Source organism: Cyanistes caeruleus, chromosome 1 (genome assembly GCF_971803275.1).
Source record: "Cyanistes caeruleus chromosome 1, bCyaCae1.hap1.1, whole genome shotgun sequence".
Taxonomy (NCBI): domain Eukaryota; kingdom Metazoa; phylum Chordata; class Aves; order Passeriformes; family Paridae; genus Cyanistes; species Cyanistes caeruleus.
The window spans coordinates 762,252-778,667 of record NC_141701.1 but is presented as its reverse complement, the minus strand read 5'-3'; the positions used below and the strand labels follow the sequence as shown (position 1 = coordinate 778,667).

Here is a 16,416-nt window from a genome sequence, read left to right as displayed (position 1 = left end):
CCTGTGACCCCCTGTGACCCCCAAACCCCCCTGTGACCCCCCAAAATCCCTCTCTGACCCCCCTGTGACCCCCCTGTGACCCCTCTGTGACCCCCCAAAACCCCCTGTGACCCCCCAAACCCCCCTGTGACCCCCCTGTGACCCCCCTGTGACCCCCCAAAACCCCCCTGTGACCCCCCAAACCCCCTGTGACCCCCCCTGTGACCCCCCTGTGACCCCCCTGTGACCCCCCAAAACCCCCCCTGACCCCCCTGTGACCCCCCCGTGACCCCCCAAACCCCCTGTGACCCCCCTGTGACCCCCTGTGACCCCCGTGTGACCCCCCCCTCACCCCCCAAATCCCCCTGTGACCCCCCAAACCCCCCCTGGCCCCCCTGTGACCCCCCTGTGACCCCCCAAAATCCCTCTCTGACCCCCCTGTGACCCCCCAAACCCCCCTTGTGACCCCCCAAACCCCCTCTCTGACCTCCGTGTCCCCCCTGTGACCCCCCAAACTCCCCCCGACCCCCCAAACCCCCCTGTGACCCCCGTGTCCCCAATCCCCGCAGTGGGCGCCGCCTTCGCCCTGGCCATCCACACCGTGCTCTTCCTCAAGCTCTTCTCCTTCCACGACGTCAACAAATGGTGCCGGGAGCGCCCCAGAGCCCCCCCAAAACCCGCCCCGGGGGGCGCTGAAGGTACCGGGGGGGCTCTGCGAGGCCCGGGGGGGGACCCCCGACTCAATTTGGGGGCTCACGGGGGTGTCCCCAGCCCGCAGGGCCAACGGGGAGGTGGCCAGGGGAGAGCTCAGATACCCCGAGAACCTCAGCTACCGCAGTGAGTGGGCAGTGGGGGGGTTTTTGGGGGTCTGGGGGGGCTCTTGGGGGTCTTGGGGGGGTTTGGGGGGGCTTGGGACCCCCCCTGAGTGTTCTCCCCTCTGAAAAAATCCACTAAATCCCCCTCAAAATCCTGAAATTCCCACAAATCCCCCCCAAAATCAGCCCCAAAAGCCCAAAATCATCCCCAAATCTCCCCAAATCCCCCCAAATCCCCCCCAAAATCCCCCCAAATCCCCCCAAATCCCCCCAAATTCCCCCAAAATCCCCCAAATCCCCCCAAATCCCCCCCAAATCCCCTCATATCCCCCCAAATCCCCCCAAAATCAGCCCCAAAAGCCCAAATTTCCCCTGAATTCCCCCCGAATTTGCCCAAATTTCCCCAAAATCCCCCCAAAATCAGCCCCAAGAACCTGAGCTACCGCAGTGAGTGGGCAATGGGGGCGTTTTTGGGGGGGTTTTGGGGGTCTTGGGGGGGTCTGGGGGGGCTTGGGACCCCCCCTGAGTGTTCTCCCCTCTGCCAAAATCCACTAAATGCCCCCTAAATCTCAAAATCCCCCCAAAATCTGCTCAAATTTCCCCTAAATTCCCCCAAAATCAGCCCCAAAAACCTGAATTCCCCCAAAATCCCCCCAAAATCCCAAATCCCCCCCAAAATCCCCCAAAAATCAGCCCCAAAAGCCCAAATTTCCCTTAAATCCCCCCAAAATCATCCCCAAATCCCCCCAAAATCAGCCCCAAGAACCTCAGCTACCGCAGTGAGTGGGCAATGGGGGCGTTTTTGGGGGTCTTGGGGGGCTCTTGGGGGGTTTTTGGGGGTCTGGGGGGGGTTTGGGGGGTCTTGGGACCCCCCCTGAGTGTTCTCCCCTCTGAAAAAATCGGCTGAATCCCCCCCAAAATCTCAAAATCCCCCCAAAATCAGCCCCAAAAGCCCAAATTTCCCTTAAAAATCATCCCCAAATCCCCCCAAAATCCCCCCCAAATCCCCCCAAAATCCCCTCAAATCTCCCCAAATCCCCCCAAATCCCCCAAAATGCCCTCAAAATCCCCCCCAAATCCCCCCCAGATCCCCTCATATCCCCCCAAATCCCCCCAAAATCAGCCCCAAAAGCCCAAATTTCCCCTGAATTCCCCCCGAATTTGCCCAAATTTCCCCAAAATCCCCCCAAAATCCCCCCAAGAACCTGAGCTGCCGCAGTGAGTGGGCAATGGGGGGGTTTTTGGGGGGGTTTGGGGGGGTCTGGGGGGGTTTTTGGGGGTCTGGGGGGGGTTTGGGGGGGCTTGGGACCCCCCCGAGTGTTCTGCCCTCTGCCAAAATCCACTAAACCCCCCCAAAATCCTGAATTTCCCTTAAATCCCCCCAAAATCAGCCAAAAAGCCCAAATTTCCCTTAAAAATCATCCCCAAATCCCCCCAAAATCCCCCCCAAATCGCCCCAAAATCCCCCCAAATCCCCCCAAATCCCCCCAAAATCCCCCCCAAATCGCCCCAAAATCCCCCCAAATCCCCCCCAGATCCCCTCATATCCCCCCAAATCCCCCCAAAATCAGCCCCAAAAGCCCAAATTTCCCCTGAATTCCCCCCGAATTTGCCCAAATTTCCCCAAAATCCCCCCAAAATCCCCCCAAGAACCTGAGCTGCCGCAGTGAGTGGGCAATGGGGGGGTTTTTGGGGGGGTTTTGGGGGGGTTTTTGGGGGGGTTTTTGGGGGTCTTGGGGGAGTCTGGGGGGGCTTGGGACCCCCCCTGAGTGTTCTCCCCTCTGAAAAAATCCACTAAATCCCCCCAAAATCCTGAAATTCCCACAAATCCCTCCCCAAAATCAGCCCCAAAAGCACAAATTTCCCTTAAATCCCCCCAAATCCCCCCCAAATCCCCCCAAATCCCCCCAAAATCCCCTCAAATCCCCCAAAATCCCCCCAAATCCCCCAAAATCCCCTCAAAATCCCCCCCAAATCCCCCCCAAATCCCCTCATATCCCCCCAAAATCAGCCCCAAAATCAGCCCCAAAAGCCCAAATTTCCCCTGAATTCCCCCCGAATTTGCCCAAATTTCCCCAAAATCCCCCCAAAATCCCCCCAAGAACCTGAGCTACCGCAGTGAGTGGGGTTTGGGGGGGTCTTGGGGGGGTTTGGGGGGGCTTGGGACCCCCCCTGAGTGTTCTCCCCTCTGAAAAAATCCACTAAACCCCCTCAAAATCCTGAAATTCCCACAAATCCCCCCCCAAAATCAGCCCCAAAAGCCCAAATTTCCCTTAAATCCCCCCAAATCCCCCCCAAATCCCCCCAAATCCCCCCAAATCCCCCCAAATCTCCCTAAAATCCCCCCAAAATCAGCCCCAAGAACCTGAGCTACTGCACTGAGTGGGGTTTGGGGGGTCTGGGGGGGGGTTTGGGGGGGTTTGGGGGGGGTTTGGGGGGGTTTGGGACCCCCCCTGAGTGTCCTCCTCTCTGCCAAAGTCCACTAAATGCCCGCTAAATCTCAAAATCCCCCCAAAATCTGCTCAAATGTCCCCTAAATTCCCCCAAAATCAGCCCCAAAAACCTGAATTCCCCCAAAATCCCCCCAAAATCCCAAATCCCCCCCAAAATCCCCCAAAAATCAGCCCCAAAAGCCCAAATTTCCCTTAAATCCCCCCAAAATCATCCCCAAATCCCCCCAAAATCAGCCCCAAGAACCTCAGCTACCGCAGTGAGTGGGCAATGGGGGGGTTTTGGGGGTCTTGGGGGGTTTTTGGGGTCTTGGGGGGTCTTGGGGGGGCTTGCGGGGGTTTGGGACCCCCCCTGAGTGTTCTCCCCTCTGCCAAAATCCACTAAATCCCCCCTAAATCTCGAAATCCCCCCAAAATCTGCCCCAAAATCAGCACCAAAAGCCCAAATTTCCCCTGAATTCCCCCCGAATTTGCCCAAATTTCCCCAAAATCCCCCCCAAATCTCCCTAAAATCCCCTCAAATCCCCCCAAAATCCCCCCAAAATCCCCCCCAAATTCCCCTCAAATCCCCCCCAAAATCCCCCCAAATTCCCCCAAAATCCCCCCCAAATATCCCCCAAAATCCCCCCAAAATCCCTCCAAATTCCCCTCAAATCCCCCCCAAAATCCCCCCCAAATCCCCCCCAAATTCCCCAAAATCCCCCCAAAATCAGCCCCAAGAACCTGAGCTACCGCAGTGAGTGGGGTTTGGGGGGGTTTTGGGGGGGTTTGGGGGGGTCTGGGGGGGTTTGGGGGCTCTTGGGGGAGTCTGGGGGGGCTTGGGACCCCCCCTGAGTGTCCTCCCCTCTGAAAAAATCCGATAAATCCCCCCTAAATCTCAAAATCCCCCCAAAATCCCAAATCCCCCCCAAAATCAGCACCAAAAGCCCAAATTTCCCTTAAATCCCCCCAAAATCATCCCCAAAATCCCCCCAAATCCCCCCAAATCCCCCCAAATCCCCCCAAATTCCCCCAAATTCCCCCAAATTCCCCCAAATCCCCCCCAAATCCCCCCCAAGACCCCAAATTCCTGCCTTAATTTCCCCCCAAATCCCCCCCAAATCCCCCCAAGACCCCTCAAATCCCCCCAAGAACCCCCAAATCCCCCCAAATCCCCCCAAGACCCCTCAAATCCCCCCAAAATCCCCCCAAATTCCCCCAAATCCCCCCAATCCCCCCAAATCCCCCCCAAATCCCCCCAAAACCCCCCAAAATTCCCCCAAATCCCCCCAATCCCCCCAAATCCCCCCCAAAACCCCCCAAATCCCCCAAAATTCCCCCAAATCCCCCCAATCCCCCCAAATCCCCCCCAAAACCCCCCAAAATCCCCCCAAAATCCCCCCCAACTCCCCCCAAATTCCCCCAAACTCCCCAAAATCCCCCCAAAATCCCCCCAAATCCCCCCAAGACCCCCCAAATATCCCCAAAATCCCCCCAAAATCCCCCCCAAATCCCCCCCAAATCCCCTCAAGACCCCCCAAATCCCCCCAAATCCCCCCAAATCCCCCCAAATTCCCCCAAAATCCCCCAAATCCCCCCCAAGACCCCAAATTCCTGCCTTAATTTCCCCCCAAATCCCCCCCAAATCCCCCCAAATTCCCCCCAAGACCCCTCAAATCCCCCCAAGACCCCTCAAATCCCCCCAAATCCCCCCAAGACCCCTCAAATCCCCCCAAGACCCCCCAAATCCCCCGAAGTCCCCCCTCAAATCCCCCAAATCCCCCCCAAATCCCCCCTCAAATCCCCCCAAAATCCCCCCCAAGACCCCAAATTCCTGCCTTAATTTCCCCCCAAATCCCCCCCAAATCCCCCCTAAAATCCCCCCAAATCCCCTCAAATCCCCCCAAAATTTCCCAAAATCCCCGCAAATCCCCCCCAAATCCCCCCAAAATCCCCCCAAATCCCCCCAAACCCCCCCCAATCCCCCCAAAATCCCCCCAAACTCCCCCCCAAATCCCCCCTCAAATCCCCCCAAATCCCCCCAAATCCCCCCAAATCCCCCAAATCCCCCCAAGACCCCCCAAACCCCCCAAATCCCCCCAAACTCCCCCCCAAATCCCCCCTCAAATCCCCCCAAATCCCCCCCAAATCCCCCCCAAGACCCCAAATTCCTGCCTTAATTTCCCCTCAAATCCCCCCTAAAATCCCCCCAAAATCCCCCCAACTCCCCCCAAATCCCCCCAAGTCCCCCCAAATCCCCCCAAGACCCCAAATTCCTGCCTTAATTTCCCCCCAAATCCCCCCCAAAATCCCCCCAAAACCCCCTCAAACCCCCCCAAATCCCCCCAAGACCCCCCAAATCCCCCCCAAACTCCCCCAAATCCCCCCAGACCTGTACTATTTCCTGCTGGCCCCCACCCTTTGCTACGAGCTGAACTTCCCGCGCTCCCCCCGCCTGCGGAAGCGATTCCTGCTGCGGCGCCTCTGCGAGATGGTACCGGAAAATGGGGGAAAAAATGGGGATTTTGGGAAAAAATGGGGTCTGGGGAAAAAATGGGGATTTTTTTGGGGGGGGTTTGGGGGAAAAATTGGGATTTATAGGGAAAAAAATGGGATTTTTTGGGGAAAAAATGGGATTTTTTGGAGGGAAATTGGGATTTTTTTGGGGAAAAAATGGGATTTTTTGGGCAGAAATTGGATTTTTTTGGGGAGAAATTGGGATTATTTGGGGGAAATTGGGATTTTTTGGAAAAAAAATGGGATTTTTTGGGGAAAAAATGGGATTTTTGGGCAGAAATTGGGATTTTGGGGGAGATTTTTGGGTTTTTTGGAGGGAAATGGGCAGAAGCGATTCCTGCTGCGGCGCCTCTGCGAGATGGTACCGGAAAATGGGGGAAAAAATGGGGATTTTGGGAAAAAATGGGGATTTTGGGGAAACAATGGGGTCTGGGGAAAAAATTGGGATTTTTTGGGGGGGGGTTTGGGGGAAAAATTGGGATTTTTGGGCAGAAATTGGGATTTTTTTGGGGAAAAATTGGGATTTATAGGGAAAAAAATGGGATTTTTTGGGCAGAAATTGGATTTTTTTGGGGAGAAATTGGGATTTTTTGGGGAAAAATTGAGAATTTTGGGGAGATTTTGGGGAAAAATTGGGATTTTTTTGGGGAATTGGGATTTTTGGGGAGAGTTTTGGGTTTTTTGGAGGGAAATGGGCAGAAGCGATTCCTGCTGCGGCGCCTCTGCGAGATGGTACCGAAAAATGGGGGAAAAAATGAGGATTTTGGGGAAAAATGGGGATTTTGGGGAAACAATGGGGTCTGGGGAAAAAATTGGGATTTTTTGGGGGGGGGTTTGGGGGAAAAATTGGGATTTTTGGGCAGAAATTGGGATTTTTTTGGGGAAAAATTGGGATTTATAGGGAAAAAAATGGGATTTTTTGGGCAGAAATTGGATTTTTTTGGGGAGAAATTGGGATTTTTTGGGGAAAAATTGAGAATTTTGGGGAGATTTTGGGGAAAAAATGGGATTTTTTTGGGGAATTGGGATTTTTGGGGAGAGTTTTGGGTTTTTTGGAGGGAAATGGGCAGAAGCGATTCCTGCTGCGGCGCCTCTGCGAGATGGTACCGGGGAAAAATGGGGGAAAAAATGAGGATTTTGGGGAAAAATGGGGATTTTGGGGAAAAATGGGGTATGGGTAAAAAATTGGGATTTTTTTGGGGGGGGTTTGGGGGAAAAATTGGGATTTATAGGGAAAAAAATGGGATTTTTTGGGGAAAAAATGGGATTTTTTGGGCAGAAATTGGGATTTTTTGGGGGAAATTGGGATTTTTTGGAAAAAAAATGGGATTTTTTGGGGAAAAAATGGGATTTTTTGGGCAGAAATTGGATTTTTTTGGGGAGAAATTGGGATTTTTTTGGGAAGAATTGAGAATTTTGGGGAGATTTTGGGGAAAAAATGGGATTTTTTGGGAAAAATGGGATTTTTTTGGGGAAAAAATGGGATTTTTTGGGGAGAAATTGGGATTTTTTGGGAAAAAATGGGATTTTTTTAGCAGAAATTGGGATTTATAGGGAAAAAAATGGGATTTTTTGGGGAAAAATGGGATTTTTTAAGGGGAAATTGGGATTTTTTGGGGGGGGTTTTGGGGAAAAAATGGGATTTTTTGGGGAAAAAGGGATTTTTTGGGCAGAAAATGGGATTTTTTGGGGAAAAATTGGGAATTTTGGGGGAATTTTGGGGGAAATTGAGATTTTTGGGGTGATTTTGGGGGAAATTGGGATTTTTGGGGAGATTTTTGGGTTTTTTGGAGGGAAATGGGCAGAAGCGATTCCTGCTGCGGCGCCTCTGCGAGATGGTACCGGGGAAAAATGGGGAAAAAATGGGGATTTTGGGAAAAAATGGGGATTTGGGGAAAAAATGGGGATTTTGGGAAAAAATGGGGATTTTGGGGAAAAATGGGGATTTTGGGGAAAAAATTGGGAGTTTTTTTGGGGGGGGTTATGGGGAAAAATTGGGATTTATAGGGAAAAAAATGGGATTTTTTGGGGAAAAAATGGGATTTTTTGGAGGGAAATTGGGATTTTTTGGGGAAGAATTGAGAATTTTGGGGGGATTTTGGGGAAAAAATGGGGTTTTTTGGGCAGAAATTGGATTTTTTTGGGCAGAAATTGGGATTTTTTTGGGGAAGAATTGAGAATTTTGGGGGGATCTTGGGGAAAAATTGGGATTTTGGGGAAAAAATTGGGATTTTGGGGAAAAAATGGGGATTTTTGGAAAAAAAATGGGATTTTTTGGGCAGAAATTGGGATTTTTTTGGGCAGAAATTGGGATTTTTGGGGAGATTTTGGGGGAAATTGGGATTTTTGGGGAGATTTTGGGCAGAAATTGGGATTTTTGGGGAGATTTTGGGGGAAATTGGGATTTTTGGGGAGATTTTGGGCAGAAATTGGGATTTTTGGGGAGATTTTTGGGTTTTTTGGGGGAAATGGGCAGAAGCGATTCCTGCTGCGGCGCCTCTGCGAGATGGTACCGAAAAATGGGGGAAAAAATGGGGATTTTGGGGAAAAAATGGGGATTTTGGGGGAAAAATGGGGTCTGGGGAAAAAATGGGGATTTTTTTGGGGGGGGTTTGGGGGAAAAATTGGGATTTATAGGGAAAAAAATGGGATTTTTTGGGGAAAAAATGGGATTTTTTGGGCAGAAATTGGGATTTTTTGGGGAAAAAATGAGAATTTTGGGGGGATTTTGGGGGAAAAAATGGGATTTTGGGGGAAAAATGGGATTTTTTGGGGAAAAATGGGATTTTTTGGCAGAAATTGGGATTTTTTGGGGAAAAATGGGATTTTTTTGGGGAAAAATTGGGATTTTTGGGGAGATTTTGGGTTTTTTGGAGGGAAATGGGCAGAAGCGATTCCTGCTGCGGCGCCTCTGCGAGATGGTACCGAAAAATGGGGAAAAATGGGGATTTGGGGGAAAAAAATGGGGATTTTGGGGAAAAATGGGGATTTTTTTGGGGGGGGTTTGGGGGGAAAAATTGGGATTTATAGGGAAAAAAATGGGATTTTTTGGGGAAAAAATGGGATTTTTTGGGGAGAAATTGGGATTTTGTGGTAAAAAAAAATGAGATTTTTTTGGGGAAAAATTGGGACCAACCCCAAAATTCCCCAAAATTCCCCAAAATTCCCCAAAATTCCCTAAAAATTCCGGAATTTTCTTGCAGCTTTTCTTCACGCAGCTGCTGGTGGGGCTGATCCAGCAGGTAAAAAATGGGGGGAGGGGGCTTTGGGACCCCCCAAATTCATCCTCCCCAACCTGGGGGGCTTGGGGGATTTTGGGGGGGATTTGGGGATTTTTGGGGATTTTTTGTGGATTTTTTTTTAATTTTTTGGGGGGATTTTTGGGGATTTTTGGGGTTTTTTGGGGGATTTTGGGGGGATTTTTTTGGGCGATTTTTGGGGATTTTTTTTTTGGTTTTTTGGGGGCTTTTTTGGGGGGATTTTGGGGGGATTCGGGGATTTTTGGGGATTTTTTGGGGGATTTTTTTTTGGTTTTTTGGGGGGTTTTTTTGGGAGATTTTTTTGGGGGGTTTTGGGGTTTTTTGGGGATTTTTTTTTGGTTTTTTGGGGGATTTTTTGGCCTTTTTTTGGGATTTTGGGGCGATTTTGGGGGATTTTTGGGGGATTTTTTTTTTGGCTTTTTAGGGGGTTTTTTGGGGGGATTTTTGGGGATTTTGGGGGTTTTTGGGGACATTTTTTGGGGTTTTTTGGTGGGATTTTTTGGGGTTTTTTGCGGTTTGGGGGGGATTTTTGGAAGATTTTTTTGGGGGGGATTTTGGGCGATTTTTGGGGATTTTTTGGGGATTTTTTTTTGGTTTTTTGGGGTTTTTTTGGGGTTTATGGGGGGATTTTTTGGGGGTTTTTTGGGGTTTTGGGGGGATTTTTGGGAGATTTTTTTGGGGATTTTTGGGGGTTTTTGGGGGGATTTTTGGGGTTTTTGGGGACATTTTTTGTGGTTTTTTGGGCGGATTTTTGGGGATTTTGGGGTTTTGGGGGGATTTTTGGGAGATTTTTTTGGGGGGGATTTTGGGCGATTTTTGGGGATTTTTTGGGGATTTTTTTTTGGTTTTTTGGGGGCATTTTTGGGGGGATTTTTTGGGGAGTTTTTGGTTTTTTGGGGGGATTTTTGGGGGGATTTGGGGATTTTTGGGAGATTTTTTTGGGGGGATTTTTGGGGGATTTTTGGGGGCGATTTTGGGGGATTTTTTTTTGGTTTTTTGGGGGCTTTTTTGGGGGGATTTTTGGGGGATTTGGGGGGATTTTTGGGGATTTTTGGAGGATTTTTTTTTTGGTTTTTTGGGGGATTTTTGGGGTTTTTTTGGGGTTTTTGGGGGGATTTTTTGGGGGGTTTTTGGGGGATTTTTGGGAGATTTTTGGGGGGTTTTGGGGTTTTTTGGGGCGATTTTGGGGGATTTTTTGTGGGTTTTTTTTTAATTTTTTTGGGGGGGATTTTTGGGGATTTTTGGTTTTTTGGGGGGATTTTTTGGGGGATTTTAGGGGTTTTTGGGGGGATTTTTGGGGATTTTTTGGGGGATTTTTTTTTTGGTTTTTTGGGGGGTTTTTTGGGGGGATTTTTGGGGATTTTGGGGGTTTTTGGGGGTATTTTTGGGGATTTTTGGGGGATTTTTGGGAGATTTTTTGGGGGGTTTTGGGGTTTTTTGGGGGGGGTTTTTTGGGGGGTTTTGGGGGGATTTTTGTGAGGTTTTGGATGTGATTGGGGGATTTTTTGGGGGGATTTTTTGGGGGGTTTGGGGGGATTTTTTGGGGGGTTTTTTTGATTTTTGGGGGGATTTTTTGGTGATTTTTTGGGGACTTTTGTGGGGGTTTTTGGGTTGTTTTTGTTTTTATTTTTGGGGGGGGTTTTGGGTTTTTTGTGGGGGATTTTTGGGGTTTTTGGGGTTTTTTTGCATTTTTGGGGGGGATTTTGGGGGTTTTTGGGGGGATTTTGGGAGTTTTTGGGGGGATTTTTTGGGGGAATTTTTTGGGGTTTTTGGGGGGATTTTTGGGGAGTTTGGGGGGAGGGGTTGGGTTTTTTTGGTCTCCTCCCCCTCAAACTCTGTCCCCCTTTGCAGGGATGGGTCCAACGTCCAGAATTCCATGAAACCCTTCCGGGTGAGTCTGGACCCCTCCCCAAATTACCCCAAATTACCCAAAATCACCCTAAATTACCCCAAAATTACCCAAAATCACCCTAAATTACCCAAAATTAACCCAAATTACCCCAAATTACCCCCAAATCACCCCAAATTACCCCAAATCACCCCAAAATCACCCCAAATTACCCCAAATTACCCCAAATTACCCCAAAATCACCCCAAATTCCCCCAAAATCCCCCCCAAATTACCCCAAATTCCCCCAAATCACCCCAAAATTATCCCAAATTACCCCAAATTACCCCAAATTACCCCAAAATTACCCCAAATTACCCCCAAATCACCCCAAATTACCCCAAATTACCCCCAAATCACCCCAAATTACCCCAAATTACCCCAAATTACCCAAAAATTATCCAAAATTACCCCAAAATTACCCCAAAATTACCACAAATTACCCCAAAATTACCACAAATTACCCCAAGTTATCCCAAATTACCCCAAAATTACCCCAAAGTACCCCCAAACCCCCCCAAATCCCCTCAAACCCCCCAAATCCCCCAAAATTACCCCAAAATCCCCCCAAATTCCCTCCACCCCCCCAAATCCTCTTCAATCCCCCCCAAATCTTCCCTCAAACCCCCCAAAATTCCCCCAAATCCCCCCAAATCCCCCCCAAATGTCCCCAAATTCCCCCTCAAACCCCCCAAATCCTCTTCAATCCCCTCTCAAATTCCCCCAAATCCCCCCCAAACCCCCCCAAATCCCCCCAAATCCCCCCAAATCCCCCCCAAACCCCCCCAAATTTCCCCAAATCCTCCCAAATTCCCCCCAAAATCCCCCCAAATCCCCAAAATCCCCCCAAATCCCCCCAATCTCCCCCCTCAGGACATGGATTATTCCCGGATCATCGAGCGCCTCCTGAAGCTGGCTGTGAGTCAAAGACCCCAAATCCACCCCAAAATCACCCCAAAACCCCAAAAAAACAAAAAACCCACCCAAAAAACCCAAAAAACAACAAAAACCAAAAAAAAACCCCACAAAAACCCAAAAAACCCCAAAAAAAACCCAAAAAAACCAAAAAACCCCAAAAAAACCCAAAAAACCCACCCAAAAAAAACCCCCAAAAACCACCAAAAACCAAAAAAAAACCCCCAAAAAAACAAAAAACCCAAAAAAACACCCCAAAAAAACCAAAAAACCCACCCAAAAAACCCAAAAAACCACAAAAAACCACAAAAAAACCCAAAAAAAACCCCAAAAAACCCAAAAAACCCACCCAAAAAACCCACAAAAACCACAAAAACCCCAAAAAACCCCAAAAACTCCTAAGAAACCCCAACCCCCCACTCCAAAAAAACCCAAAAAACCCCCCAAAAAACAAAAAAAAAACCCCAAAATCCCCAAAAAAACCCAAAATCCCAAAGACCCCAAAAACCCCAAAACTTCCCCAAAACCTCCCAAAAAAATCCCCAAAAATTAAATAAAAACCACAAAAACCCCAAAAAAATCCCCAAAAATCCCAAAAAATACCCCAAAACCCCAAAATCCCCAAATCCTCCCCCAAAAAAACCCAAAAACCCCAAAAATCCCCAAAAAATCCCCAAAAAAATCCAAAAAAAACTTCCAAAAAATCCCAAGAAACCCCAAAAAATCCCAAAAAAATCCCGAAATCCCCAAAAAATCCCCCCAAAAAACCCCCCAAAATCCCCCCAAAAATCCTCAAAAAATCCCAAAAACCCCCCAAAAAATCCCCAAAAAATCCCCAAAAAAATCCCAAAAAAATCCCAAAAATCCCCCCCCAAAAACTCCAAAAATCCCCAAAAATCCCCAAAAAAATCCCAAAAATTCCCCAAAAAACCCAAAAAATCCCCCCAAAAATCCCAAAAAAATCCCCGAAAAACCCCCAAAAAAATCCCAAAAAAATCCTAAAAAAAACCGAAAAAATCCCCAAAAAAATCAAAAAAAACCCCAAAAAAACTCCAAAAAATCAAAAAAAACCCCAAAAAATCCCAAAAAACCCCAAAAAATCCCCCAAAAAATCCCAAAAAAATCCCCAAAAATCCCCAAAAAACCCTAAAAAATCCCCAAAAAAACCCCCCAAAAAAATCTCCAAAAAATCCCGAATAACTCCCAAAAAAACCCCAAAAATCCAAAAAAAATCCCCAAAAATCCAAAAAAAACTTCCAAAAAAATCCCAAAAAACCCCAGAAGTCCCCCAAAAATCCCCCCCAAAATCCCAAAATAATCGCAAAAAAAATCCCCAAAAATCCCCCAAAAAAACCCCCCAAAAAACCCCCCAAAATCCCCCAAAAAATCCCAAAAATCCCAAAAAATTCCAAAAAACACAAAAAATCCCCCCAAAAATCCCCCCAAAATAAAAAATAAATCCCAAAAGAACCCCAAGAAAACCCCCAAAAAACCCCCAAAAATCCCCCAAAAATCCCAAACAAACCCCCAAAATCCCCCAAAAATTCCCCCAAAGAATCCCAAAAATTCCCCAAAAAACCCAAAAAATCCCCCCAAAAATCCCCAAAAAATCCCCAAAAAACCCCCAAAAAAATCCCCGAAAAACCCCCAAAATCCCAAAAAAATCCCAAATAAATCCCAAAAAAATCCGAAAAAAAGCCAAAAATCCCCCCCAAAAAAACCCCAGAAATCCCAAAAAAATCCCAAAAATCCTGCAAAAATCCCCCCAAAAAACCCCAAAAAATCCTCAAAAAAATCCCCAAAAAATCCCCAAAAAATCCCAAAAAAAAAAAAAAAAAAAATCCCCAAAAAACCCAAAAAATCCCCCAAAAAATCCCAAAAAGCCTAAAAAACCCTAAAAAATCCCCAAAAAATAAAACCCCCAAAAAATAAAAAAATAACCCAAAAAATCCCCCAAAAAATCCCAAAAAACCCAAAAAAAACCAAAAATCCCCCAAAAAATCCCAAAAAAGTAAAAAAAAAAAATCAAAAAAAAATAAAAAATAAATCCCAAAAACCCCAAAAAAATCCCCCAAAAAATCCCCAAAAAAACCCCAAAAATCCCCAAAAAACCCTAAAAAATCCCCAAAAAAACCCCCAAAATCCCTAAAAAAATCCAAAAATCAAAAAAAAATCGCCAAAAATCCAAAAAAAATTTCCAAAAAAATCCCAAAAAAACCCCAAAAATCCCCCAAAAATCTCCCCAAAAAATCCCAAAATAATCGCAAAAAAATCCCCAAAAATCCCCAAAAAATCCTCCCAAAAAACCCCCCAAAATCCCCTAAAAAATCCCAAAAAAATCCCCCAAAAATCCCCAAAAAACCACAAAAATCCCCCCAAAAATCAAAAAAAATAAAAAAAAATCCCAAAAAAACCAAAAAAAAATCCCCCCAAAAATCCCCCCAAAAAATCCCCAAATAATCCCAAAAAACCCTAAAAAACCCCAAAAAAACCCACAAAAAATCCGAAAAAAACCCCAAAAATCCCCCCAAAAATCCCACAAAAAATAAAAAAAAAATCCCAAAAAATCCCACAGAAAATCCAAAAAAAAATCCCAAAAATCCCCCAAAAATCCCACAAAAAATCCCACAAAAAATACCCCAAAAATCCCCCCAAAAATCCCCCAAAAAATCCCAAAAAATCCCCAAAAAATAAAAAAAAAAATCCTAAAAATACCCCAAAAATCCCCCCAAAAATCCCCCAAAAATCCCCCCAAAAATCCCCAAAAAATAAAAAAAAAAAATCCCAAAAAAAAACCCCCAAAAAATCCAAAAAAAATCCCCAAAAGATCCCCAAAATCCCCCAAAAATCCCCAAAAAAATCCCAAATAAATCCCCAAAAAAACCCAAAAAATCCCCCCCAAAAAAATCCCAAAAAATCCCCAAAGAAACCCAAAAAATCCCCAAAAAATCCCAAAAAATCCCCCAAAAAATCCCCAAAAAAATCCCCAAAAAAATCCCAAAAAACCCCCCGAAATCCCCCAAAAAATCCCAAAAAAACCCCAAAAAACCCCAAAAATCCCCAAAAAATCCCCAAAAAATCAAAAAAAAACTTCAAAAAAAATCCCATAAAAACCCCAAAAATCCCCCAAAAAATCCCAAAAAATCCCAAAAAAATCCCCCAAAAATTAAAAAAAAAACCCAAAAAATCCCCCAAAATCCCCCAAAAAAACCCCAAAAATCCCCAAAAAATCCCAAAAAACCCCAAAAAAATCCCAAAAAAATCCCCCAAAAAATCCCAAAAAATCCCAAAAAAATCCCAAAAAAACCCCAAAAAATCCCAAAAAAACCCCAAAAATCCCCCCAAAATCCCAAATAAATCCCAAAAAAACCCCAAAAAAATCCCCAAAAAATCCCCCAAAAAATCCCAAAAAATCCCAAAAAAATCCCAAAAAAACCCCAAAAAATCCCAAAAAAACCTCAAAAATCCCCCCAAAATCCCAAATAAATCCCAAAAAAATCCAAAAAAAATCCCAAAAAAACCCCAAAAAATCCCCCCAAAAATCCCAAAAATCCAAAAAAAATCCCAAAAAAATCCCTCAAAAATCCCCAAAAAAATCCCAAATAAATCCCCAAAAAATCCCAAAAAAATCCCCCAAAAATCCCAAAAAAAATCCCGAAAAAATCCCAAAAAAAATCCAAAAAAAATCCCAAAAATCCCCAAAAAATCCCCAAAAAATCCCAAAAAAATCCCAAAAAAATCCCCAAAAATCCCCAAAAATAAAAAAAAAATCCCAAAAAACCCCAAAAATCCCCCAAATCCCCAAATCCTCCTTTTTCCCCCCAAAAAAGGTGCCGAACCACCTGATCTGGCTGATTTTCTTCTACTGGTTCTTCCACTCGTGCCTGAACGCCGTGGCCGAGCTGCTGCAGTTCGGGGACAGGGAGTTCTACCGGGACTGGTGGTGAGACATTCCCGGGAAAAGCCGGGAATTCCGGGAGAAATCCGGGAATTTGGGGGGAAATCCGGGAATTCCGGGAAAAATCCGGGAATTTGGGGGATTTTGGGGAATTTGGGGGGAATTTGGGGGATTTTGGGGGGGATTTTGGGGGATTTTGGGGGGAATTTGGGGGAATTCCGGGAGAATTTGGGGGGAAATCCGGGAATTCCGGGAAAAATCCGGGAATTTGGGGGGATTTGGGGGGATTTTGGGGGAATTTTGGGAATCTTGGGGGGATTTTGGGGTGAATTTGGGGTAAATTTGGCAGAATTTGGGGGGATTTTGGGGGAATTTTGGGAGAATTCAGGGGGAATTTGGGGGGAAAATCCAGGAATTTGGGAATTTGGGAATTTTGGGGGAATTTTGGGGATTTTGGGGAAATTTTGGGGGGATTTTGGAAAGAAATCTGGGAATTCAGGAAATTTGGGGGAATTTTGGGGGGATTTTGGGGTGAATTTGGGGTAAATTTGGCAGAATTTGGGGTAAATTTGGCAGAATTTGGGGGGATTTTGGGGGATTTTGGGAGAATTCAGGGGGAATTTGGGGGGAAATCCAGGAATTTTGGGAATTCTGGGAATTCCGGGGGAATTTGGGGGAATTTGGGGAGAAATCTGGGAATTCCGGGAAAAATCCG

The 16,416-nt window shown here is 46.5% G+C and overlaps 1 protein-coding gene across 1 annotated transcript in view; it reads left to right on the top strand.

Moving 5' to 3' along the window:
* DGAT1 (diacylglycerol O-acyltransferase 1) overlaps positions 1 to 16,416 on the top strand; it is a 46,922-nt gene that overhangs the window by 20,644 nt on the left and 9,862 nt on the right. The window contains exons 7-13 of the mRNA XM_086875662.1: positions 549 to 677; positions 751 to 816; positions 5,614 to 5,717; positions 8,944 to 8,982; positions 10,852 to 10,891; positions 11,762 to 11,806; positions 15,634 to 15,746. Coding sequence (XP_086731788.1) covers positions 549 to 677; positions 751 to 816; positions 5,614 to 5,717; positions 8,944 to 8,982; positions 10,852 to 10,891; positions 11,762 to 11,806; positions 15,634 to 15,746 — 536 coding nt within the window. The remainder of the gene's footprint in view (positions 1 to 548; positions 678 to 750; positions 817 to 5,613; positions 5,718 to 8,943; positions 8,983 to 10,851; positions 10,892 to 11,761; positions 11,807 to 15,633; positions 15,747 to 16,416) is intronic.